General features: G+C 38.3%; 1 protein-coding gene across 6 annotated transcripts in view; it reads left to right on the top strand.

Annotated features, from left to right (window-relative positions):
- The window catches only part of CCDC91 (coiled-coil domain containing 91), a 274,863-nt gene that overhangs the window by 78,847 nt on the left and 169,483 nt on the right, over positions 1-26,533 (top strand). For 2 of the 6 annotated variants that reach the window (XM_054696330.1, XM_054696327.1), the window contains exons 1-5: positions 11,620-11,753; positions 12,204-12,292; positions 13,155-13,306; positions 14,199-14,402; positions 15,077-15,181. In XM_054696330.1, the coding sequence (XP_054552305.1) occupies positions 12,262-12,292; positions 13,155-13,306; positions 14,199-14,402; positions 15,077-15,181 (492 nt within the window). In that variant the 5' untranslated portion in view covers positions 11,620-11,753; positions 12,204-12,261. Of the gene's footprint in view, positions 1-11,619; positions 11,754-12,203; positions 12,293-13,154; positions 13,307-14,198; positions 14,403-15,076; positions 15,182-26,533 lie in introns of those variants that run through there. The other 4 variants (XM_054696326.1, XM_037514176.2, XM_054696328.1 and 1 more) reach the window with 3 other exon arrangements.

Raw genomic sequence — 26,533 nt, 5'->3', positions numbered from 1 at the left:
GTAGCGACCCAGTTTTCCCAGCACCATTTATTGAACAAACTTTCTTTGCTCCAATGCATAGTCTTTGCTCCTTTGTCAAAGATTAGTTGACCATAAATCTGTGGGTTTATTTCTGGATTTTCTATTCGATTCCATTGGTCTGTATGTCTGTTCTTGTTCCAATACCATGCAGTTTTGATGATTATGGCTTTGTAGTAGAGTTTGAAGTCTGGGAGTGTAATGCCTCCATTCCCTTCTTATTTTTTTAGGAGAGCTTTGGCTATTCGGGGTTTTTTTGTGATTCCATATGAATTTCATCAATAATTGTTCTATTTCTTTGAAGAATGACATTGAAATTTTGATTGGAATAGTATTGAATCTGTATATTGCTTTTGGAAGAATGGCCATTTTAATAATGTTTATTCTTCCAATCCACGAGCAGGGGATGTCTCTCCATTTCTTTGTGTCTTCTTCTATTTCTTTTAACAGTGTTTTATAGTTTTCTTTGTATAGGTCCTTTACCTCTTTTGTTAGATTTATTCCCAAATATTTGATTTTTTTTGTTTCAATAACAAAAGGGATGGTTTTTTTGATTTCTTCTTCTTCAGATTTATTGTTTGTGTATAGGAAGGCTACTGACTTTTGCGTGTTGATTTTGTATCCTGCCACTTTACTGAACTGATTGATGAGTTGAATTAGCTTTTCTGTGGAGTTTTTGGGGTTCTCTATGTATAATATCATATCGTCTGCAAATAGTGATAGTTTGACTTCTTCTTTTCCTATTTGGATTCCTTGGATGTCTTTCTCTTGTCTTATTGCCCTGGCTAGGACTTCCAGTATTATATTGAAAAGCAGTGGTGAGAGTGGACATCCTTGTCTTGTTCCAGATCTTAATGGAATTGCTTTCAGCTTTTCACCATTGAGAATGATACTGGCTGTTGGCTTGTCATAGATGGCCTTTATGATGTTGAGGTATGTTCCTTGTATCCCAAGAATTTCAAGGGCTTTTATCATGAATGGGTGTTGTACTTTGTTGAAAGCTTTCTCAGCATCTATTGATATTATCATATGGTTTTTATATTTCTTTTTGTTGATGTGTTGGATAACGTTGATTGATTTTCGGATGTTAAACCATCCTTGTGCCCCTGGAATGAATCCTACTTGGTCGTGGTGAATTATCTTATGGATACATTGTTGGATTCTGATGGCTAAAATTTTATTGAGGATTTTTGCATCAGTGTTCATTAGGGAGATTGGCCTGTAGTTTTCCTTTTTAGTGTTGTCCTTGTTCGGTTTTGGTATTAGTGTAATGTTGGCTTCATAGAACGTGTTTGGTATTGTCCCTTCCTTCTCAATTTTTTGGAAGAGTTTGTGAAGGATAGGCACTAATTCGTCTCTGAATGTTTGGTAGAATTCATTTGTAAATCCATCAGGTCCTGGGCTTTTGTTTTTGGGGAGGTTTTTGATTACCATTTCAATTTCGCTAATTGTAATTGGTCTGTTTAGGTGTTCTATTTCTTCTTTATCTAGCTTTGGGTGATTGTAGAGTTGTAGGAATTTGTCCATCTCCTCTAGATTGTTAAACTTGTTTCCATATAACTTCATAGTAGTTACTATTCTTTTGATTTCTGCTGTGTCCGTTGTGATTTCTCCTCTTTCATTGATGATCCTGTTTATTTGTGCTTTCTCCCTTTTTTCCTTTGTGAGCCTGGCTAGGGGTTTGTCTATTTTATTATTTTTTCAAAGAACCAGCTCTTGGTTTCATTGATCTTTTGGATTGTTTTTTTAGTTTCAATTTCATTTATTTCTGCTTTGGTTTTTATTATTTCTTTTCTTCTACTGGTTTTGGGGTTTTTTTGTTGTTCTTTTTCTAGATCTTTGAGCTTCGAGATGAGGTTGTTTCTTTGCGTTCTTTCTTGTTTCTTGATGTGAGCTTCTATTGCTATATATTTTCCTCTTATTACTGCTTTTGCTGCATCCCATACATTTAGGATATTAGTGTCCTCCTTGTCGTTCAATTCAAAAAATTTTTTAATTTCTTCTTTGATCTCCTCATTAGTCCAGTGGTCTTCCAGTAGTGTGGTTTTTAATCTCTATGAGGTAGGAAAGTTCCTTGCCTTCTTTTTATGGTTTATTTCTAGTTTGATGCCTTCATGGTCAGAAAAGATGGTTGATATGATTTCAATCTTGGTGTATCTGTTGATGTTTGTCTTGTGCCCCAGTATGTGATCGATCCTGGAGAATGATCCGTGTGCGCTTGAGAAAAATGTGTACTCTGTTTTTTTTGGGTTTAGTGTTCTATAGATGTCTGTTAAGCCCAATTGCTCTAGGTCCTTATTTAGAGCTTTGGTTTCTTTACTTATTTTTTGTCTTGTTGATCTATCCATTGTTGATAGTGGTGTGTTGAAGTCTCCCACTACGTATGTGTTTTCTCTGATGTCTGTTTTCAGAGAGGACAACAGTTGTCTGATATATTTTGGTGCTCCTTCGTTTGGTGAGTATATGTTAATGAGTGTTATTTCTTCTTGAAGTATTGTCCCCTTGATCATAATGTAGTGACCATTGGGGTCTCTTTTTATCTTTTTGAGTTTGAAATCTGTTTTATCTGATATAAGTATAGCTGTTCCTGCTTTCTTTTTTGGTCCATTTGCTTGTAGGATTGTTTTCCATCCTTTAACTTTGAGCCTATTTTTATCTTTTGTAGCTAAATGTGTTTCCTGGAGACAGCAAAAGGTTGGGTTTTGTTTCTTAATCCAGCCTGCGACTCTGTGTCTTTTTATTGAAGAGTTTAGTCCATTTACATTTAGAGTTAATATTGACATGTTAACATCTGTATTTGCCATTGTGTTTGTCTTTCCTTTGATTTTGTTTATTTATTCTTTTAATAACTTTTTTTTTTTTTTTGGCCTTCTTTCATTGTTATTCGTCCCTCTGAGGTTCTGGCTTTAGGACTCCTTGTAGTATTTTTTGGAGTGGGGGTTTAGTTGCAATGAAATTCCGGAGTTTCTGTTTGTCTGGGAAGGTCCATATTCTTTCTTCAAAGAGGAAGGAGAGCTTTGCGGGAGAGAGTATTCTTGGTTGGCATCTGTTTTCTTGGAGTCTGTTGACTATGTCCCTCCACTCTCTCCTTGCCCGTAGTGTTTCTTCAGAGAAGTCTGATGTCAGCCTGATTGGCTTTCCTTTGAATGTTATCTGTTTCTTCCCTCTTGCCAGCTTCATTATTTTTTCCTTGTCCTGGATTCTAGGGAGCTTTACTATTATGTGTCTTGCTGTATTTTTTCTTTCGTCGTGGAAGTTTGGTGTTCTTCTTGCTTCTTGTATATCAATTTTCAGCTCCTTCTTCACATTTGGGAAGTTCTCTTCAATTATCTCTTTGAATATTTTCTCTGTTCCTACTTCTCTCTCCTCTCCTTCTGGCATTCCTATAACTCTTATATTTCCTTTCCTCATGGAGTCAGATAGTTCCCGAAGTCTTTCTTCATTCTTTTTCCTTCATACTTCTCTTTCCTTTTCTGTTTTGGTTCTTTTTATTTCTGTGTCTTCAAGAGCACTTATTCGTTCTTCCATTTCATCAATTCTCCTTTCATTGCTTTTCCCAGAATTCTTTAGTTCTTCCACTAATTCTTTGATCTCCTGCATTTCTTTTACTTCCCTCTTTAGGGACTCAATTTCATTCTTCTGATCGTTGATTAATTTTCCCTTATCATTGTTTTACTTTATGACTTCTGTCATTTTTTTCATCACGGCAATTTTAAATTCTCTTTCTGGAAGGCTCAGAAGTTCTTCCAAGTTACTGTCGTTGCAATCTGGGGGCTGGTTTTCTTTTTGTGGTGTGCTTTTTCTCTGGAGAGTTGCTAGGTTGCGTGTGGTTCTTCTCCTCCCTACTGTCTGTTTTCTAATTTGCCGTATGCGTTGGGACACTGTGTTGTTGGGACTGGCCGGCATCTTGGGTGGGCTTCTCTGCTCCCCTCTGGTTCCTCCAGGAGTCATCTGTCAGTTTCAAGCAGTCTTTATTGGAGAAAGGTTCCTGTCCTAAAATGCCGATGTGGGGACACACTCCCCTGTGTGCCTGGTCTGCCCCAGCGGTGGGTTCCTGTTCCCCCTCTGGGCTTGGACTGCAGGCCAGAGGGGGTCTGGCGTGGGCGAACTTCCCCTGCTCACCTCTGGCTCCTGAGGAAGCCTTGTGCAGGTAGTCTTTACTGAAGAAATGTCCCTGTTCTAAAATGGTGATGTGGGACACACTCCCTGCATGTCTTTCTCAGGCACACTCTTCTGCGCACGTGGTCTGCCCCGGCTGTGGGTGCTCGCTCTCCCTGTGGGCTCAGACTACTTGTTCGGAAGGGGCCTGGTGTGAGCTAACTCCCCAGCTGGCCACTAGCTCCTTCAGGAGCCTGTGCTGGCTTCAAGTCGCTAGGTGGCGCCAGAGATCTCTCCTAGAGCCCTTGGGGAGCTGATTTTCCACCCCGTGGGACAGGGAGCAGAGCGGGGATGGTAGGGTACACCTCAAAGGCTTTGGTTTGCTGTGTCTGCCTTGTGCCCCACCGTCGTGGGGAACCCACGCCCCTAATTTCGTGCCCCGGGTCTCCGTTCCAAAGCCCTCAGTTCCAGGACGCGGGCTGTAGCCCAGTTCAGTGGCGCGGGAATGGCGCCTTTTGCACCGCTCCCATGCCTGGACGCCTGGTTCCTGCTCACTCAGGGAGGGACCTTCACCTCAGTGAGGACCTCCGCGCATCTCCCCGCAAGCCTAGGTCGTCTCCCAAGCCTAGGTCGCAGGCGCGGGGACCTGGGCAGCCGCGATCCCGGTCTGCACTTGCTTTTCAAGTGCGCCAAGCGCTGCATTTCCGCGCCAGCTTACTGGCAGCCCGGGCTGTGTGCGCGTCTCCTGGGGTCTTTGTTCTTCTCTAATGGCGCCCGGAGCTGTTCGCTCACCGCCGCGGCGGATCCTGCAGGGTTCGCCTCAGCTCCCGTTCACGGGGTGTGGTGGCTGCAATAGTTCCTTTCCACTCACAGTCCCGCTTGCTGCGTCGTTTGTTCTTGTGGGCCGTTTTGGTTTGTTGTTTTCCTCCTCTCTGTGGGTCGGAGAGTGCCGCCTCTGTGGGCGGGGGAGGGGAGCAGGGTTCTGTGCTTCCCTCCTTTCTAGTCCTCTTTTATGGCCACTTTCTTCTTCAGGTAGTTTGCTGGAGTCACCCGTTTATCTTCCGTGTCCCGGTTCTCACTGGGACCTGCCGCTTTTCCTCCCTATTAACTTTTTTTAATGGGAGATCTTACTCGCAGTGTCTCCTCACCGCCATGTTGCTCCGCCCCCCCCTTCATGTAATTTTTTCATAAAAGTAATTTCTTCTGTTAATCATGAGTTCTATAAATTTTAAAATTTATAGAATTTAAAATTTTATAAAATTTCAGATTTTTTTTAATTGGGTGTTCATCTTTGGTATGTTAGATACTCTTTCTTTTAGCTTTGTCTTGAAATGACATTTCCTTTTAGGCAGTAGAGTTATACAACTTTACTAAATGCAGAATACAATTGCATTGCTCAGTAGGATTGGCCAAATTATTCCTGTCAAGCTTCCACCCCTCCTTGTTTTCACTTGCAGTAAATTAGTTAAGGTTTACATTTCATTTCATCTAAGCTTCATAAACACCATCTTAACTGGTCTTTTGGCTTCTAATTCATGCTGTACATGGGTTCCAGAATAGTTTTTATGTAGTGGAGTCCAAAACTTCTAGGTTCTTTTGTGTAACTTGCAGGATCTAGTGTTAACTGATAATGGTCTAATACTGTTGATGTTACCCTCACTTCTGCACTGTGCTCCTGCTATGGTTCTTTGTTCTGATTCTGCTGTCCTGCTGGGCTATTTTTCCCCATCTGTGCATGTTCAAATCACATCCTTCTGTTTAAATGTCTTTTCTCCATTGAGCTTTCCTCTGCCACTTCTCCAACCTTCCCTTCCCCCCACAGTCCCTGTCAAGTCTAGAAGTGACCTTTCATTTCCATTAATATTGTTTCATTTCATGTTTTATTTTATGGCATTGACATTTCTCTTTCAGGTTGACAGTTGACACCATGGACCCATGGCTCATTCTTGCTTCCTCCAATCCTTTTTTATTATTCATTCTCTCATCCTTTTAAATAGTACTATTTTCATTTGCATATCAAAGACATCTTTACAGACACTTCACCCAAAGCAGTGATAGTGAAGGCAAAGATCAACAGCTGGGACTACATCAAATTAAAGAGCTTCTGCACAGCAAAAGAGACAATAACAAAAACAAAGAGAAACCCCACCAACTGGGAGAAAATTTTTGCACACAACACTAATGATAAAGGACTGATCACAAAAATCTGCAAAGAGCTGATGAGACTCAACAACAACAAAGAAAATAATCCGGTCAAGAAATGGACAGAGGAGCTAAAAAGAAACTTCTCTGAAGAGGAAATGCGAATGGCCAACAGGCATATGAAAAAATGTTCAACATCACTTGCCATCAGGGAAATGCAAATCAAAACTACCATGAGATACCATCTTACACCAGTGAGAATGGCACATATTAAAAAAACTAGCAACAACAAATGTTGGCGAGGTTGTGGAGAAAAAGGAACTCTTCTGCACTGTTGGTGGGAGTGCAAACTGTTCCAACCACTATGGAGAGCTGTGTGGAGATTTCTGGACCTACTAAACATAGAGCTTCCACAGGATCCAGCAATTCCACTCCTAGGTATTTACCCAAAGAACAAAGAAACATCAATTCCAAAGAACACCTGCACCCCTATGTTTATAGCAGCACTATTTACAATAGCTGAGCTTTGGAAACAGCCCAAATGCCCAAAAATAGATGACTGGATCAAGAAGATGTGGTACATATATACCATGGAATATTACTCAGCATTCAAAAAAGATAAACACATGCAATTTGCAGCAACATGGATGGCACTGGAAGGGATCATGCTCAGTGAAATAAGCCAAAAAGAAAAAGAAAAATACCGGATGGTCTCACTCATAGCAGGAATCTAGAATACTTAAATAAGGGACCAGGAAAATGAATAACTATAAGAAAGTGAAAATCAAAATCAACAAAAACTATGAACCAGAGACACTTTTTGGGGGGTGGGGGGCGGGAGGGGAGGGATTGGGGTCAGAATGGGGGGATTGCAATTGTATGGGGAATATAAAAATAAAATTTATTAATTAAAAAAAAAATTTTCACCCCAGAATAATAAATTGGAGAAATGAGAAAAAAGAAATACAGGGAAAGACAACCAACATTCAGAAAACAAATAGTATGAGATATTTTTTTAAAAAGACATCTAATGATGTATAGAGTGAGAATCATTTAGTTTGGAAGTTGCCCCAAGGTAGTAAAACAATATTAACAATAAGGGGCCCCTGTGACTTGAAATCTTTAGTGGCCTCTCAAAGGGATGATTTCTACATCACATTCATTATATTGAATCAAACAATAGAGGCTACTTTCACACCTGGATAGAAATTTCTAAAACTAGATTTGTCCTGTGCTCGTGAATATTTAAAGATTGAATCCTCTGCAGGGAAAACCTTTGATTTGTAGCATTTTTCAATTTCTATGGTATAAGTAAGCCTACCATAGGCAATTACAGGTTACCAAAATAATGTCACCATATATAGAGTGAAGAACAATGTTACACAGTTGGCTCTCCTGAACCAGCACGAGCCAGTTGGAGCATGTGGGAGTTCCAGAAACCAGTGTCTGAATTCATACTCATAGATTGACATAAATACTCAATTAATAATTCTAAAAAATAAATAAATAAATAATAAATAGTACTATTTTCTAGGGCTCTGTCCATGACTCTTTTATTTTGTTCACTGATGAAATCTTTATGTTGAGGATATCCAGGTCTGTGCCTTTACTTTTGCTTTTCTTCAGAGGTTCAGATTCTTTCTACCTACCTGGTTCTGTTGGTGCCTCAGTTAGCATGTCTGGAACATAACACATCCTTTCTTTTTCTGCTTTAAGCTGCACACATATTTCTTTTCTTTTTTTTTTCCTTTTTGAAGATTTTTATTTATTTATACAAGAACTGGGCTACAGGCCGGATGCACGGGAGGGTGAGAGGATTCACCAGAGACAGAGCGGGGAACAGAATAGGCAGACTGACGAAATACACTGCTGAGGGGAGCAGCGGGCGGGACAGGAGAGATCTGCTGCGCCATGTGGGGCCCTCACCAGCAGGCTGGGATTGAACCCGCGCTGCAGAGGCTGCGGACAGCTTCACAGTGTGGCGCTCAACCGCCTGTGCCACCAGGGAGGCCCTACACACATATTTCTTTACTTAATGAATAAAATCACAGTTCCCTCATGTGCATAAGCCAGCTAGCTCAATCACTGTTCTTCCGCTTCATTGGTGACCCTGGGACCTCTGTTCACCATGTTTCTTCATTGTAAGCACTTGTTCCCTAAGCATGTTCTGAGGCTTTTGGCTCATGTACCTTATTATGCTTATGCTGTCCTGTTTGTCCTAAAAAGTCCTAGTAAGACTTACACCATCTTGGGAAGGAATCCCAGCTTCTCCATTAAATGCTCTGTAACCGTGGCTGAGTCATTTAGTCTTTCAAGTATGTGTTTCCTTACCTGCTGAGAGGAAGTGCTTGTGGAGTCAAGTATGAGCACACACATATAATTATATGCTCTCTACAGCTATGTATTCATCTGCTTGATAGGTAGTATACACATTAAAATGATAATATCGATGTAAAAAAATCACATATCTCCGTCTGAGTTGGTACTATTTAGATATTAATTTTCCTCTTTCTCTTGTTTTTTCCTTTATCTGGCAAGGTTTGCTACATTTTAAGTCTACCTAGGGATCTTGTCCTTTGTGAAGTCTTGCATAAAGATAGTTGCCATCCCTTTCTCCTTTGTATTTAATTTTCTGTGTCTTCTATTATGAGTTACAATAATTTCTTTGTATGTTATGGGAAACCTTTTATCTTTTTTTTTAAAGCCTTCTAGATTTGACATCCAGCAGCCCCTCATGTTGTACACAGAATTCAGTATGCGTTAGTATATGTACTTTGCCAGCAAGAAAAATTCATAGCTGCTTTATACTTTCAGAAGAATCTGTTAGAAGGTGAAGACTCATTCACCTAGCACATATTATTCACTCTTTCTCTCTCTTTACACACACACACACACCCCCATGTTAGTCTGAGTAGTTCGACCTGACCTAAAATAGGATGACATATCTTCCTTTGTGGGACTTGCTTTTGTGTACTTTTATTAGCCTGTTTGGGAATATAAAAAGAATATGATTTTCCAAATAAGTGCTTTTTGAATCTAGTCAACCCTCCAAACGTTAATTTATTCTTAAAAAAAGCTTTGTCTCAAAAATCATTCTGATTTGAGCAGCTTTTTGCCTTTTGAAATTCTATGTACAAACCAGAACAGAGAGTACATAACTCTTTCTGGTTTTATCTCCATTTATGCAAATAGTCATAGTAGTACAACACTTAAGTGGGCTTTTTTCCCCATAATATTGTAAAGTTGAGTGAAAATAAAGGGTCATAATTTCAGAGAAGTCCACTATAATTTCAGAGAATTATGATTTATATGTCAAAACATTTAAAATGACTATACATTACTTGCCCATTTTTCTGCTCTCCCACTTTCCCCCCTTAATATACCTCTCATGTTTGAAAGGCAGCTGTGCTCACCACAATACCATCAACACTCACTTAACCTTCATGCTTAAAATGAACTCTGGTGTTACAGTTTAATTTAGACTGAAATATTGCATTCACAACCTGAGATTGTAAAAAATTCTGTCTGTAAGGTAATAACTGGTCTTACTATATATAGCTGTGACTTACGTTGAGTGACTAAAAGATAATACAGGGATTCTTTTAAAAATTTATATGCAGGATTATGGGTGGCCTGTTGGGTAGAAGAACAGAAAAATAAACAATTTTTACCTCTATGAATATCTTTCAAATAAAGATAATAGGCAATTAATGATCAGAGAATCACAAAAACTAGTTTCTCCTTACAGGTTAGTACATTTTTATGTTCTCTTTTCTTTCAGAGCACTACTCATTTATTTTCTCATTTCATTTTTAAAATAGAATGTAGATTCTGATATATTTAGTAAACATTCATAATACAAAATTAAGTCTCTGAAAATTCCACTGGTTGTAAGTTAAAAATTCGCATGGGGAGCATGTGCACCTATGGTGGTGTGCCCCCAAGAGATATAATTACATACAGGACTGACAAATTAATACAATGAAGGAAAAACATACGTTCTAGACATTTTAGGTTCAGCTTTCCTCAGGAATGTGTTGATGTGATTAGCAGGATGTCAGAAAGGCTAATTTTGACATCTTCTCACAAAAGAATCACCTCTTTGAATAAACTATTTGGCCCTTAGTGCTATCTAGTTTGAGTTAGTTTTTTCCTATCTGATTGACATAGAGCAAGTTTTGAATGGAGGGATAGTGTAGCCCCCCGGGATTCGAGGACTGCAACTAGAAAGAGCACTGCAACAAGAACTCTTCAAAATTATACTTTTAAACTTGTGTGATTATTTTTTCCTCATGTTTAAAATTAAACATATGAATCCACCACTTAACTGAAGAACTAGGTCACAGCCAGTTGTTAGTACTCTGCCACTGTCCTGTCCATGTGCTTGCACCCAGAGGGAAATTTTTATTACCATTTCTTTGCTTTTGTAAAAAAGTGAGTATATGTACACATATATGTCTAAAGAGTTTGCAAATAGGCGTTATGCATTTTTGCCATGCAGGCTCTTCTGTGATTTTCTTTTTTTCACTCAGTTTTGATTCTCTCTTTCTTGGTTTATTCACAAGTTTGTGTGTGCACTTGTTTTTACTGAGGTTACACTGGTTTACAACCCTGTATATGTGTCGGGCATAGGTTCTCTCCCTTCAGCAGCATATGTGTGTTTCTGATGTTGCTGCCCTTTCCATGGTTGTTGTGCTTTTGCTGATATGAGATGCTCTAAAGTTTAATTAGGCTCCATTGCACTTAACCTATGGACTCTCAATGGGTGTTTAGTCTGTTCTCACTGTAACATGCAGACTGATAGGAGTGCTCAGCGATGCCAAGTCTGTACTCAGCAGTTTTGTGTAGAAAAGTCGATTGTGGAGGCCAGTTATTTTTCCCTTTAAGAGTAGTTTTTTTGTATTTCTTGTTTCTTTTTTATTAAATATTTTCCCTTTTTGCTCTTTAACCTTATTTTGACTTAACAAAAAACCTGCAAGATATGGAAAATTAATTCCAATAAACCTTTCATTCTCTTTATTGTTATTACCATTTTACCACATTCACTTTACCTTCTCATTCTCTTCCTATTCCTCTTCTTCCTCTTAATATTTCTTTACTGTTCTCTTTGTTCTTATGCTGAGGCCACAGCTAAGTGATTTGTATACGTTATGTAATTTAAGTTGTATCATACTGTTTGTATTTTCTCGTTTTCAGAAGAGGTCACTGTGACTTAGGAGTTTGGGTAATTTGCCAGTCTATTTGATAAATAAATTACTATTGTTGAAATTTGAATCCATTTCTGACTCCACAGCTATGGCTTTTAGTGGGGAAGTAATATTATGAGGTCACAGAGGTTTTGAAGTGTATGGCATAATCAGAGAGCGCTTAACTGTCATGACTGGAATGAAGCAGGCACATAGTGGTGTCATTTCTGATTTGGGCGAAGAGTTCATTGTGATACTGTTAACTAAAATGGACAGCTTGAAGCCAAGCAGGTTTATATAAGATGATGGGTAAGTTTGCTTTACCGATTAGACAGGTAAATGGAACTGGCTGGTACTTAGCAGAGAATGTGGACATGGAGGTCTGCAGAGCAGTTTGTGTGAGATGTGAATTTAGGTGTCTTTAGTTTATAAGTGATCACGTAAATAATGGATTTTGAAGGCAGTGAGCTTGTTCTGAACATTGGAAGACCAGAGGATGTAGGAAGCAATGAGTTTTTACTTGGAGTAGGCAAAGAGAAGTGACGATGTTAGGAAGATGTCTAAGAGAGACTGGAGGTGAGGCACCAAGGTGAGTTTCAAGGAGAGGATTACTTTGTGTGGCATGTAGTGTCTTAAAGATACAGGAGCCACACAGTGAAAGTGTATTAAGCTAATGAGATGATCCCATAGGCTACCAATCATAAAATATTATTTTTTAGTTTATTAAATCCTAATGACCTTGTAAATGTCTTTCTTCAGGGAAAAATTCCTTTTCCATTGTGAACTGCCTTCCAGAATTTATAATAGGACTTCGCTGATGTTGCTACTGATGCCAATGTGGAATAAAGGTCTTTATCATTTAGAAAGTGAATATGTGTAAATGCTAAAAATGATTTAGTTATTACTCCTCAAACTTTTAAGACATATCATGGACATTTTTAGAAAAAATGTTTGAAAATAATTATAAATATAGCCTGTTTATTTTGCCCTCATCCATATTTTTGTCTGATTTCATGCCCGGCCATTGACTTTCCTTTCATGGACTTTGTAGTTGAACCCTCATCACATTCTGATACTGTGTTATACAGAAACATATTTCAATTCTATGTTTTGTATAAGCAGTTCAGCAAACTAAAATGTATTTTAACATGGAAAATCTTTTGGGTTTGTTGCAAAAGAAGTGAATGAATAGACAGCTGGATTAGTTATTCAAGGTCATTGTTCTTTCCTATTAGCTCTTACTATTGTGATAATTTTTAGTGAGTTTGTCTTGACTCCTAGGTCAACGGCCTCTGAGTGTGTGCATTCATCTGCTCACTGCTCTCCCCTTAGTGCCCGGTGCCTGTGTGTGGCTCTTGCAGGCACAAGGTGCGCTTTCTCCACTGAATGAATAGATAGGAGAGATCAGATCCCTTTTCTGAGTTGGAAATGTGCTTTAAGTGGCAGTGTTAATGTATAAGCACTAAGACATTATTAAGTTGTTTTGTTTTATAAAATTGATTTCTTTGCCTGGATGTTTCCCAGAAATGTCATGTTAAATTTAGATTTTAGGTAATGGTCCCTGAGGAATAGTCCTAGAACCTTTATTTTCAGTATTACTGCTTTTTATGTCCCTTACCCTTTTCCCGTTATCTCTCTGTCTTCTCTCTCCATCAACCTGTTCTGTTTTCTCATTAACAACCCTACCCTTGTTTGTTTATTTTCCTTTAGTCTCGGGTGTCCATCTCTCCCCAGTTTCTGAGATTGTCCTGGACCATGACCACACCTCTTCTCCAGTTGGCTGCCTCTCTGAGTCCATCTCATCACCAGAGAACACACATGCAGACAACAACATTGTCAGTCAGCCTGTCCCTGCAGCACAGGTAAAGACCAGTGCGCTATTACAGGAAATTGCATACTTAAAAAAGGATTGCATGGATTTAATTGAAGCTTTTCTGACTTCTTTGTTTCCTTATTTTATGAAAGAAATGTTTCTATAGGTATTCTAACTCTGAGGCTTTATCTAGGGTTCCAAAGCTGATAAATGTGTTTTATGGCACAGTTGCAAGGTATTTAAGTAGCTTTAATTATAAAAATTTAGTTTGAGTGTCTCATTTGTTAAAGTTGGCTTAGCTTTGCACTTCAGATCTTTAACCTCAAAAAGAAAAATAATTACAAAAATAGTAATAATTTCTCTTTTCAGGGAAACTTAGCAGGTTTTCAGGTATTAGATCATTCATTCCAATTTTGGATTAAAGTCCAAGGAGACAGGAGTGTTGAGATCTGTTGAGGCATTTACCTAGCCAAGTGTTGTGCTTGGCAACATAGTGCAGAGGTACAGGGGGTGGGTCTGCAGTCACCTGTTACCTGTCGTGGAGTAGGATGACGAGTCACAGCTTACTGAGACATTTCAAATTCTTGTTCATGATTTAAAATATGAAAAAACCATGGTGAGGTTGTGTGTGTGTAAATTAGAGAACTGGTGAGCATCTGGTATACTTTCAAACATAAGATAAAGTTTTAAGCTTTTTAGTACTTGGCTTGCAAAATAAGAGTTAGACTTCAAACTTTAGGGGAAATTTTGTTTCTTACTGCAAAGATCAGGTTGTTGTAACAGCTTGAGGTCTTCAGTTGTTTTACTTAAAGGGGGAAATAATTCCGGAACCTTTGCTACAACCTAATTCCAAATGCGGTTTCTGGTGCTCTTTGGATGTTTTCATTATTGGTACAGTGTAAACTTTCCCCTCTTGTGTATTTTTTTTTCATGTGGTCTAGATGCAGCAATCAACACATACTCATCTGGATATCTCACTTTTTCCATTGGGTTTAACCGATGAGAAAAGTAATGGAACAATTGCTCTTGTGGATGATTCTGAGCCTCTGGGAGCCAATGTGTCAAATAGACAGCTTCAGCAGAAAATTTCAAGCCTGGAGATGAAGCTCAAAGTTTCTGAAGAAGAAAAACAGAGAATTAAAAAGGTATATATACATTTGTCTTTAAGAAAAATAAGTTTTTGGATTATATGTACTGGAAATTTGATATGTTCCCAAATGGAATAAAAACTCATCAGTGGAAGGAGGTACTGTGTCCTCCTTGGTTGTGGGTTCAAATTAATCATATTAGCTTATCACCTAGGAAAGCCTTTGGGTTGTTAGTAAATGAATATACTTTAGTAGATTTTTCCTTCTAGTGCTAATGCTTCCCTTCTGGTTTATTTTTATTTGCTTTGAAAGCAGGCATATCCTCAGCAGATTGAAAGTGTTACGGCAAGACTGACTAGTCCCTGTGGGAGTGAGGCATTGTGGGGATGTGACAAGAAAGAGTACTTAACAGTAGTTTTAGTAAATTATTTATGTCTGCCTCTCCCTTCTGTGCAAATACACCTAATAAAAAGACCCTAAGAAATGTATGGAAATTATACATAGAGATAGACTGTGTTGATTGCACTTAGTTGAGATATTTTACTCCTTTATTGGACTCAATAATTTTAGTGTTAGCTTTTGATACTGTCTTGGAAGTGAGAATATAACAATCTGTAACACTATTGCACTTTTAAAGTCCTAAGGTTGTTGCCCTACCAGATACTTTCTAGAATAAAAGCATTTTTGTGCCATTAAATATTATAAAATTTGTGCTGGGGCTTTTCTTCTAGGATGTGGAATCATTGATGGAAAAGCATAGTATCTTAGAAAAAGATTTCCTTAAAGAAAAAGAGCAAGAGGCCATTTCTTTTCAAGATAGATACAAAGAACTTCAGGTAAGCCCAGCCATGTTACAATTTTATATGCAGATTTTTTGTCTAAACATGTACTATAATTTCAAAAATTGCTGTCAGTGAATCATAAATAACTTCATGAGTGAAAAGTGGATGCTAGCTTGATATTTCAGACACTTGCCAGCAGGGATGCCTTTGATAAAGACCATTGAAAAGTGTGAGTCTGTGAGAAGCCAGTAACATTAGTATCAATTTGGAGAGAAGTACTATTTCTGGTAAAATTTGGAAATTGTACATTCTAACTTTTCTTATTGTGATTTCATTTGAAAAGTTTAGAATCTTCTAAACCCAGGCTGAAATATTTAGCCTCTTTCATAAAGTCTTGGTAATCAATGCCTTCTCTTTTCCTGAAATCTTTTTTTAAAAGTTATATATATTTTTTACATCAATGTTCATTTTTGTGCATTGCATACTTTCTCCTCTCAGGTGTAATCCCAGTGAAATTCCCACCACCAATTCACCTGTGTACCGTCACCGTAGTCCCTCGTGCTCTTTCCTCCCCTGTTTTGATCCCTCTGCCTCCCCCTCCCTTGCAAAATATCTCTGATTTATAGTTGCCTGCTAATTTTTTTAAAAATTAATGTTATTATTTTTTTCCTTATCCCATATTTGGTTCTTCTATATTCCTCCTATAAGTGAAATCATCTGATTTTTTTTCTTCCAGCTTATTTTGCTGAAACTAATCCCTTCTAGCTCCATTCATGTTGCTGTGAATGGCATTAGTTTATCTTTTTTGATTACTGAATAATATTCCATTGTGTGTGTGTATGTGTGTGTGTATATATATATGTGTGTGTGTGTGTGTGTGTATAAAAAACACATCGTCTTGATCCAGTCATTCTATTTTTGGGCATCTGGCTTGTTCCCATATCTTACCTATTGAAATAGTGCTGCAATAAACACAGAGGTGCAGGTATCTTCTTATAAGCTTGTTTCTTCTGCTGTCTTGCCCACTCCAGTAGGTGGCAACTCAATCTTGTTGCTGAGACTGACCCCCACTTATCTTCTTTTTTGTAGCTACCCCACATCTGCTGCTTAGCAAAACCCGTTTGCTTGACCTTAGAAATGCCCAGGTTTAACTGGTGGTCGTCACCATCACTGCCACCCACCTACTCTAGGCCCTCATTGCTTTTCTCTGGAATACTGAAGTAAGCACTAACTCATTTTTTCACTTCTGTCATTGCCTGCTTACAGACCATGCTCCACCTTGCAGCCACTGTGATCTGTTTAGTACTTTAAGCTGATCATGTCATTTTTCTGCTCTGAAACCTTCAGTGGTTTCTCACCTCGCCCAAACTAAAAACCAAGTAGGTCCTTAAAATAGTTTCACAGCCCTGTGTTCTATCATAACCCTTCTCACTGACCTTTCCCTGCCTTTCTCCTCCATCATTTTCTTTATCCCCATGTCTGGAACACTTCCCTGATTTTCTGTGTTTGCCTGCGACCAGTGCCTTGTGAGAGAGACCCAGGGATGCGGACATCCCCTCCGCCTTCCTGTGTCCTGCTCTGTTTTCCTCGTGAGCACCGTTTTCATCTGACAAGCTCTGTATTCCCCATCTGTGTATCTCAGTCATTGCACTGGCCTCCTAAGTAGTCGTCTAGCTACCACCCTTATTCTTCTCCCTCATGAGTCTATGTCAGCAGGCAGAGTTGTGTTTTAAAAAGACAAATTAGACCATGACCTAACTTTGGTTCTCTTTCTCCCTGTGCATGTTTTCAAGTTTTTTGGCATTTCTAGCTCACCTGTCGCTGTGTCCTTACACCAGATGTGGCAGCTCATGTAGAGATAATGTTGGGAGTGTATTCCTTGGTTATTGTGGTGGAAAAAGGGTGAGAATGCTCTGTCTCCAAACACCTGTGTGAAAAAAAGAGTATGTAAAGCTTGAAAATAAGGAAAAGAGTGAGCTGTGTGTCCTTTCAGTGACCTATCGGGGACATTGTGTAGTTCCACCCAAGAATTTTTATCGCAGAATGTGCTTTATTGACTCACTGTTTATTGTCGATCAAATTTCTCAGATGTGTTGACATCACATGTTAATTAATTTCTATCCTAGAATATATGCAAATAATTATTGTTAGAAAAGATAATCTCTAAGGATCCTACTTACTGCTCTGTCAGTCACTAGTCTATAGCCTAGCACTCTTCCCTATTCTAACACTGTTATTGAAATTTTCTCTTCAGATGGTCTTTGAACTGGTGTGCCCATGTGATTTACTCAGTGTTAACATAAATGATCCATTTATCAATGAATGAGTAGAATAAAATCTTTGTGTCTCTTCAGTTTATATGAGTCACATTTTATTTATTTATTGTTAAAGATTTATTTATGCATTTAAGAACTGGGATGTAAGCTAGAAGGGGGGGGGTGAGAGGATTCATCAGAAACAGAGTGGGGAGCAGAACAGGCGGATCTACTGAAATGACTACTCAGGGGAGCAGTGGGTAAGACAGGAGAGGTCTGCTGCACCATGTGGGTCAGCTTCTTGACCAGGGATCAGACTCTGCTGTAGTGGCTGGTAACTCTCAAGACAGCTTGAGAGTGCTGTCTTTAACCCTTGTGCTACCAGGGAGGCACATTTTAACTTTGTATAAACAACTCTCTGAACCTTCTCCCCTCAGATACCTGCTCAGACGCCACCTTCTCATGAGGGCTTTCCTTGACCAAGATATACAAAAGAACTTGGTTGCAAGCTCAGCATTCATTGGACACCACCCACCCCTTGTGCTTCTCCTTCCCCCTAGTACTTGTCTCTACCTGACTCATCAAGAGTTTAGAAAATGTTGAGCTTCGCTATTTGATCGTTTTTCTATAATCCATTTTCTTCTGGGTATGGAGCCTTTTTTCAACCGACTACAAAGTTAGTTTTATCAAATCATTTCTTAGGAATAGGAGAAATGATTAAATTTCTGAATGTTATAGGAGACCATTTAATAATAAATGTAGGATGAGACATTAACAAAAGCGAGAGGTTTTTTTTTTTTTTTTAAATGGTGATTTATCCTTCAGATAATTGAAAGTCAATATAGTTATATGTTTTCTGTAGAATATGGCTAGGCATGCATCTTATATTTTAAGGTATGTATAACACATGGGTCTTCCAGATAATTATGGAGCTTAAAAAAATGTTGTCTTTTCTGCCATTTCTGTTGACAAGAATGTTGATGTCCACCTTTCTATGTTATTCTAGAAAACAAAATTTTAGGAATATGAAAGAGTACTGATAAGACTAGATTAAAATAGTTGAGAAACTACCTTAACATTGTTAGTATGCTTATGTATTTATAAGGATACTATATATTCATTGTGGAAAACATGGACACAACAGAGAAAGAAAAAAAGTCATGCATACGCATCCCCATGAAAAATCCAAGTAATCCAGTGATCTCAAAATAAAGGACTTTGAATTTTCACTTTTATAAAGAAATCGACCTACAAATAGGCCAATACTGGGTGTGCCTCTATCTAGATTTTAGCCTGGCCCAAAAAAGAATAATTAACAAATGGAACATTTATAAAACCTTTAAACAAACTTAAAAAAAATAACATTCAGTGTCAGGGAGAATGCTAGCAGTATTGTTTTATGTGATCTCATCTGATTAGCAGGATAGGTGGAGGGTGTGAATGTGCCCTTAACAGGAGGAAATAGCGAATACTGTGAACCTCCAGCACAATAGGGCCGTGCACCTCCGCTCCTTTTCCTGTTCTGGGCAGGGTGTGTGGACTACCCAGAGGAAGAGAGGTGAGTCATGCCACTTGTAAGAGAGGCAGCTGTTGAAAGGACTTTCCGCAAAACCCGAATAGAGACCCCTATCCTTATTGCTGGCTTCCAGGCTCTTTTCTCCTTTCTCTGATCCCACACCACCTGTCACCAGCACTGAAGCAGCCAGCAGGGCAGCTGAGCAGACCCCACATCTCCTACTGCTGCTGTGAAGTCAAATTTAGTGAACAGACTCAGCGGTTACTTATCGCTCTCTGCTGGTTGTCGGTATGGGATGATGTGACTAACTGGGGGAATTTTATCTCTAAACTTTTTAAGGACTAGACCTATTCTTCTGAATGCTATTTCTGATTGAACCACCTGTGGGTTATAATATTTGGACTATTGTGTTGAGAATTTAATACAAACACTTGTGAAAATGTGAAGGACTTTGAAGTGGATTCATATGGCTTTAGGTTACTGCCTGTGTTCTGCTGCTGGTTTCACTATGTAGTCTCCATATATGTGTGTGCTGGCTTTTTTTCCCCCTGCTTTGATAATTTATTTTTTAATAATTTTTAAATTTTTTTACATCATTGTTCATTTTTAACAATATTTGCCTCCCCCATCCCCTCAGGTGTAGTCCCCATAAAGTTTCCTTCACCAATGCACCTGTGCACCATCACCTCAATCCCCTGTGAAATAAGCCAGAAGGAAAAAGAAAAATATTGGATGGTTTCACTTATAGCAGGAATATAGGGGAACCAAATAAGACATCAGTGTAAAAAAATAATAATAGTACAAAATGCAACAAAGCAAAAACAGACAATTATAAATCAGAGACATCCTGCAGAGGAGGAGGCGGAAGAGGGATCAGAGGGATGGAGGGAGGGAGGAACACAGGGGACTGAGGTGTGTGCTGCTTTAAAGTGAATTCCTCTCAGGTTGGGTAGTGGGGTCCTTTGCTGGGGCTGCTGTGAGAATTGTGTGTTGTGGCCTTTGGTTAAGGATAGGTGTGGTCAGTGCCTTCCTGCCCTGGCATTGGTTTGATGACCTAGCCTGGGAGGAAGTGGCCAGCTCTCACATCCTGGTGGTCCAAGACGTGGCTGCAGTCCTGCTCAGAAGAGAATGTGGAAGAAAATGCATAGAGAACATAGCTTGATGATACCCTGCTGGTGCACCTGTCTTGAAGGGTGATTGATAACATTTAGATAAGAGAAAAAGGAGAAAAAGGACAGACCCCTATCAGCTGCTGTGCTGGTGGGAGCCTCTGACCTCACCGGTGACTGTGAGCCAACTCATGTCTGTCTGATATCCTGTTGCTTTTCTCTTTCCTCTTGCAGATTCAGTAGCCCCGACCTTTGGGACTGTTTGTGGTTTCTCTTGTTCATATTTTGGCTTTCCCAAGGATGCTGTGACATTTCTTTTTGTGATAGATATTGCAAGTGAGTTTGAGTTCTGCTTTTTTTTTTTTTAGTACTCCATGTATTTTTGTGGGGAAGTTTTGAGAGGTCTGAAAACTATATCTCTACTCTGCCATATCCCCAGTGTCCTCACTGTTAATTATTATTAAATGGGATTAACTGTGAGAGTAAGGGTTTAAGTGTATGTTTTCCCTGAGGATACTTAGCTCTTTATGGAATTAGTAGGAAATGGGAGGTCTCAGTCTTGCTTAAGGAAATTTAAGGGATGGCTCTTTCGTTTTTGTGTAGCTCAGTACCTATAGGTACCCTTTGAGATGTTTGGAGAGTGAAAAAACATGGAAAAATTACTGTTTTATTTTTTGTTTTCATCTTCAATTTTATAGGAAGTCAACTATTTTACATTTACAAGAGACTCTTAATTTCTTATGCTTCATTCCATTTTATTTAAGTATCTGAAAAACTTAGGCACTAATCTGAGCAGGAGGGTATTCATAAGCCTACCTATGGGACTCATACTCATTTGAGTTTCTGTCTTACAATGTGTAACATATATTTATGCCTTTTTACCTGTGTCTGCAGATAACAAATCCGTTAAACTGTAATTCATGGTCCTAGTAAGGACCTAAGTCATCTCTTCCCCCAGAATACTGTCTTGACAACAGACACTTCAGTTTTGTACTATTTCTCCTCATTTACCATCTTTATTACCTAATGTAGTTAGCAACTTTTTAAAATGAGAATTATTTTTATAAAACAAAAATTACTTTTTTTTCAATATGAAAACTGCATAAACTACTTTGTTATAAAAACTCTAGCTTGTTGGATACAGTTTAAGTAATAACAGAATTATAAGCATATTAAGAAAGTATGCCTCAATTTTTATTATCCAAACAGGCAACTTTAAAAAGAAACATTAACAATTTCTTTACCATTTTTCTCACTATTGGAAAAATGTATAACTTAAAAATTTGATTATTTTTACTAAATTATAGTAGTAATGAGAAATTGACCTTTTAATGTAAAAAAAAAATCAGATATTTTTGAGAACAAGCAATATAGATAAAGTTTTTTAAAAATTTCGTAGTGGTCCATATTTTGAGGTCATTGTGATTTTTCTCATTCTGTTCTGGTAATTGAGAAAATCAAGTGCAGAAAAAAAATCAACTCAGAAAATTGAAACTAAATCTAACAATTTGAAATCATTTAAAGATACCATTTTCAATTTTCAGGCTAATTGGCCAATATTTTTCCTTCCTCCCATACAACAGGAGTTTAAAGCATTTGTTACTAGCTCTCCAATCTAGGACTTTCAACACATCATTGATTATATAGTGGATTTTAAGGGGACAGAAGCGATAACATTAAGAAATCTTGAAGTTTGATGAAGTACCCATCTTGGATTTGATTCAGTATGTAAATGATTTTTGTGCTTCGGATACTTTCCAACATATCTAGAATCTGTAAGCCCTTTATTTAGAAGTGTAAAATGTCTAAAAAGCAAAAGGCCAGGTAAACTGTTTTGACTAGCTTGAACTAAACTTGTTATTCCTATTTTTAAATTTTAAGGTTGTTCCTCAATTTAGATTGGCCTCACTAAAAGGAATATGTCCCATAGAAAATAAAAATTAATACCAAACAACACATTAAGAGTCCAGCTTAAATTTAGATACATAAGTATTCATGATGTGATTCATTTGGTCTTAAATTTCTTATTCATTTTTAATTTGAGTGATTCAAGATAGATGCTGATTTCTTTTTTTTTTCTTTTTAAGATTTATTTATACAAGAACTGGGGTACAGGTCAGAGGCATGGGAGGGTGAGAGAATTCACCAGAGACAGAGTGAGGAGCAGAACAGGCAGATGGACCAAAGACACTGCTGAGGGGAGGGCAGGGCAGGAGGGGTCTGCTGCACCATGTAGGTTTTTCCCTGGCTGGCCAGGAATCGAATCTGTGATGCAGAGGCTGCGGACAGCTTCACAGCGGGGTGCTCAACCCGTTGTGCCACAGGGAAGGCCCCAGATACTGATTTCATAGCCAATTTTTCCTTCAACATTAGATCACACATAACCACTCATGGACAATGTTGTATAAGGCTTATGTGATCATATTTCAGAAAGCTAGAGAATTGTTTTTAGGACACTTATTCTGGGTACAGAAGGGGAGGATTTCTAGAACGTATACAGATTTTTTTTTTGTACCAACAGCGTTTTTGAGAAATGCTTAGAGATAGTTTTGTTGTTGATTTTGTTTGGCACAGATTGGTATTGCCAAAAAATAGGGACATGGGCTTCAAATTTGGCAGTCTCATTTTTACTCAGTGCTGGGGTGAGCTTGTTTTTGAATCCTCTCATTTAGTCTCCAAGGGATGTATTTATTGTATTTCCCTACTTATCCGAGGTCAGGCTCTGACCTCAGCCATTTACCAACAAAGCCACAGACCTCAGCACTAAATGACATAACTGGTTTGAAGTGAATTCTTCTAAAATCCACTTTCTTTTCTAAATGTACTTTATTAGGTAGGTATGTCATGGCTTCATAGTTTATCTCTCAGCTGGACAGTCCAGCGTAGGGCAGAGGAGAAAGGGTACAGTTACACTCAACAGTAGCCAGAAGTGAGTGTTGAGTAAGACCCAGCCAAAGCCTCACAATCAGAGAATTTCTGGGACACTGTTATGTGGCTCCCAGCGTTTGTGTCTCCTATGTATTTGTCTGATGGGGTTTCTGTTGTATACTTTTTCAGGTGGAGACATTTAATGCGGGTAGAGGGATGTTTGCTACTTCCTCTTTGAATGCTCATTAGTCAAGGGTATGTCTTCATATCTTCTCTCTGAGGGAAAAAAAAATACTGTGATTTTGAGAAGAATCTGTATCAGAAATGCTTTAACAATACAGAAAAGAGTAGTCTAAATACAAAACTGACAATATGACTAGAGGAAATTGTGATTGACTCAGCCTTTTCACTGCTTCATCATCTGCATGATTTAGCTAAGGTGCTTTAAGTAAAGCCTGAATCCCCCTCCCTGAAACTTCTACTTTAACTCCATTTTATTTTCTTCAGAGCAGTTAGCGGAATCCCATTTCTTCATGTATGTATCGTTTGGCTCTTACTGCCTTCTCCAGAATGTCGGTCCTGGAGGGAGACCTTTCCTGTCTCACTTAATAACTACCAGCTTCCAAAAGAGTGCCCAGCTCATAGAAAGCAGGTGTGGTTTGGCTGACTTGAGATGAATGGCCTGTGGGTGCTAGGAATCCAATGTGTCCCTTCCCAAATGCCTGTCTTGAAGCTCTAATCCTCACTGTGATGGTATTTGGAATGGGCCTTTGGGAAGTAATTAGATTTTGGGAGCTTAGGAACACCAGAGAGCTTGTTGGCTGTGCCATCTCCAGCCTTTGTGAGGACCAGTTGCAAGGTCCTCTTATGTAAGACAGAAAGTGAGGCCTCTCCAGACACCAAACACTGGGCACTTTGAATTTGAACTTCTGACTTCCAGAACTGTGTGAAAGTATAATACGTTTCTGTTTTTTAAGTCCCCCACTCCAATATTTTGTTATGGCAACCTGAGTGGACTAAGACTGAGAATATAGATATTTTGATTTATAGCTGTAGTGTATTTCATTACCTGTTGTGATCCATCTCTAAGCTAAAATTTAGTTGGTTCTGTTTTTAAAAAGATGTAAAATACTTTTTAGTTCCTATTATAAAGCTACTGAAGGTACTTCTATGGTTTATATGATGTTTTTGTGATAAAAGTATTAGGAAATGTAGATTTTCTTTCAAGTTATTACATGTATTATCTTTGTATCCTATTAAATAACCCCAAATAAAATTTTAGATTTGCTTTCAGCTGTAGATATAGTGTAGGAGAGCATCTTAATAATAAAAAAATAGATGTAAATATGCTACCTGCTCCATCTGCTTGTGAAATTATAGACTAGCTGCTGGGACTTGCATGAATTTCAGGAGTGTCTTCCACCTCGCCTGCAGCCTGAACAGGTCAGGAAGCAGCCCTCTTCCCACTCCTCACCGTGTAGCGTCCGTGAATGTGGCAGCAGCTGCTCTGCCTCTGCCTTCTAGATCATTGACCCTCCTCTGCTTCCCTCCATTTTACCATGACTCCCACATCTTCCCCAACTTTTTTATACTTTTTTTATTCAAGCAATGTGTTTCCTAGACTGTTTTTTTTTTCCCCAGTAAGAGTGTATTTGATATGGTCTGAATAGACTTTCTCTACCTCCTTTATTTTCTCTTTCTCTCTTTTTTTTTAAGATTTATTTATTTATTTTATACAAGAACCGGGGTACAGGCCAGATGTGTGGGAGGGTAAGAGGATTCACCAGAGACAGAGCGGGGAATAGAACAGGCAGACTGATGAAATACACTGCCGAGGGGAGTAGCGGGCAAGACAGGAGAGGTCTGCCACACCATGTGGGACCCTCGCCGGCCAGCCAGGATCGAACCTGTGCTGCAGAGGCTGCGGACAGCTTCACAGCTTCACAACTGCCGGCGCCACCAGGGGAGGCTCTATTTTCTCTTTTTCTTAAGACATACATAATTTTTTTTCAACATAGTCTGGTAGGCATTTCAAATGTTGTAGGAAACTGTAACAGTGAAATTCACCCCCACCAGGTGACAGCTTTAAGGCAGACACTATCAATTTGCCCTCTAGAATAATGTACAGATCTACACTTTTCACTAAGAAATGGGCATGTGTATTATATATCCTTGCCTACATGAGATATTCATAGGTTTTTAAAAATTTTGCCAACTGGAGAAGTAAAATATGTTATTAGTATATATGATTTTTTTCATATGAATAATTTCCATTTCATCCCTGAGTTTCCTATATTTCTCTTTTGCCCATCAAAACATTCTGTTCATCTTATTTTAATAATTTAGAGAAGCCTTTGTATATGAGGGTTATTTAAACTTTGCCATATATTTTGAGGGTTTGTTCTGGTTTATATTTTATGTTAACGATATCTTCTACAATAGCAAATAAAGTAATTTTGAATGAATTTTGAAGTTTTGTTTCATTTCACATATAACTTTTGATGCATCTGAATTTTTTATCAATGACAATTACCAAATATCTAGTCTGTTGCCCTGACAATATTTATAGATAATCCTTCTTTTTCTCTTTCTTACGTGGAATTTGCCTTTGCCTTAGACTACATTTTCATATATATTTAGGTATATCCTAGATATATTTCTGTTGTTTGTCTATTCCTGCAGAAGTATCAGCTCCATTCTCAAAATTACAGTTGTTTTATTGAACATTTAGCTCTTCAACACGTCTGTACTTCCTTTTCCTTGGCTGATCTCAACTGCTAATCTTCCAAGTGTATTCTAAAATCGTAAAACAAATTAACTTTAAATAGAAAAAATAAAAGGAAAAACTATTGGAATTTTGATAGACATTTTGTTAGTTAAAAGTATACATACTGTATATATGCATATATATGGGCACACATGTATATTTACACATGGAGATGTACACACGAACATGTGCCCACATACCTACATGTACACACACATATACATATAAAATGAGGTATGGTTCACTTAATACTTTCCCCAAATGTCCATAAATACTCCCCTGACCATATTTGTATGATAACCTCTTTCCCCATATTTGACATACTGACATTTGTCCGTAATTGACATTATTTATCACATTGAATCTCTTGAGTAGGCATAGTTTCAGTTTATTTCAGACTCTTCCTGTATACCTCAGTTAAGTTTTGTGGTTTTCTTCTATAGCTTATAGACTTTTACTGTTACTAAAAAACTTATTTGTTTGTATCATACATAGTATACTCATTGCTTAGAAATCAGATATCCTTATTTAAAAATCATGGTAATTTTATCCTGGTTTTCAGTCTACCGATTAAAAACCCTTTGAGTCCATATAGGGACTATCACTTTTGTGCATATATTTAGTATAACAAATACACTTTCAGAAATGCTATGACACATGAAGATACAAACATGTAATCTCATTGGAGAAATGAATGAAAGAATAAGTATAAGCCATTTCTATATAGTCTGATGAGGTATAGATTGGAGACAGTGTATAAGGTGTAGCAGATCACTTGGAAGAAAGGTCTTTGAAGTTTAGACTCAGAAGTTGGACAGGTGTTTGTCATGTTTTCAGGTGGGCAGGGTGGATCTTGTCCATGAGCAGCATGTCAAAGTGCTATATTTATGA

This window comes from Talpa occidentalis, unplaced genomic scaffold, assembly GCF_014898055.3.
Source record: "Talpa occidentalis isolate TD23 unplaced genomic scaffold, MPIMG_talOcc4v2.1 talOcc4.16, whole genome shotgun sequence".
Taxonomy (NCBI): Eukaryota; Metazoa; Chordata; class Mammalia; order Eulipotyphla; family Talpidae; genus Talpa; species Talpa occidentalis.
Note: the sequence above shows the minus strand (reverse complement) of the source record. Positions and strands in the feature narration are given on the sequence as shown.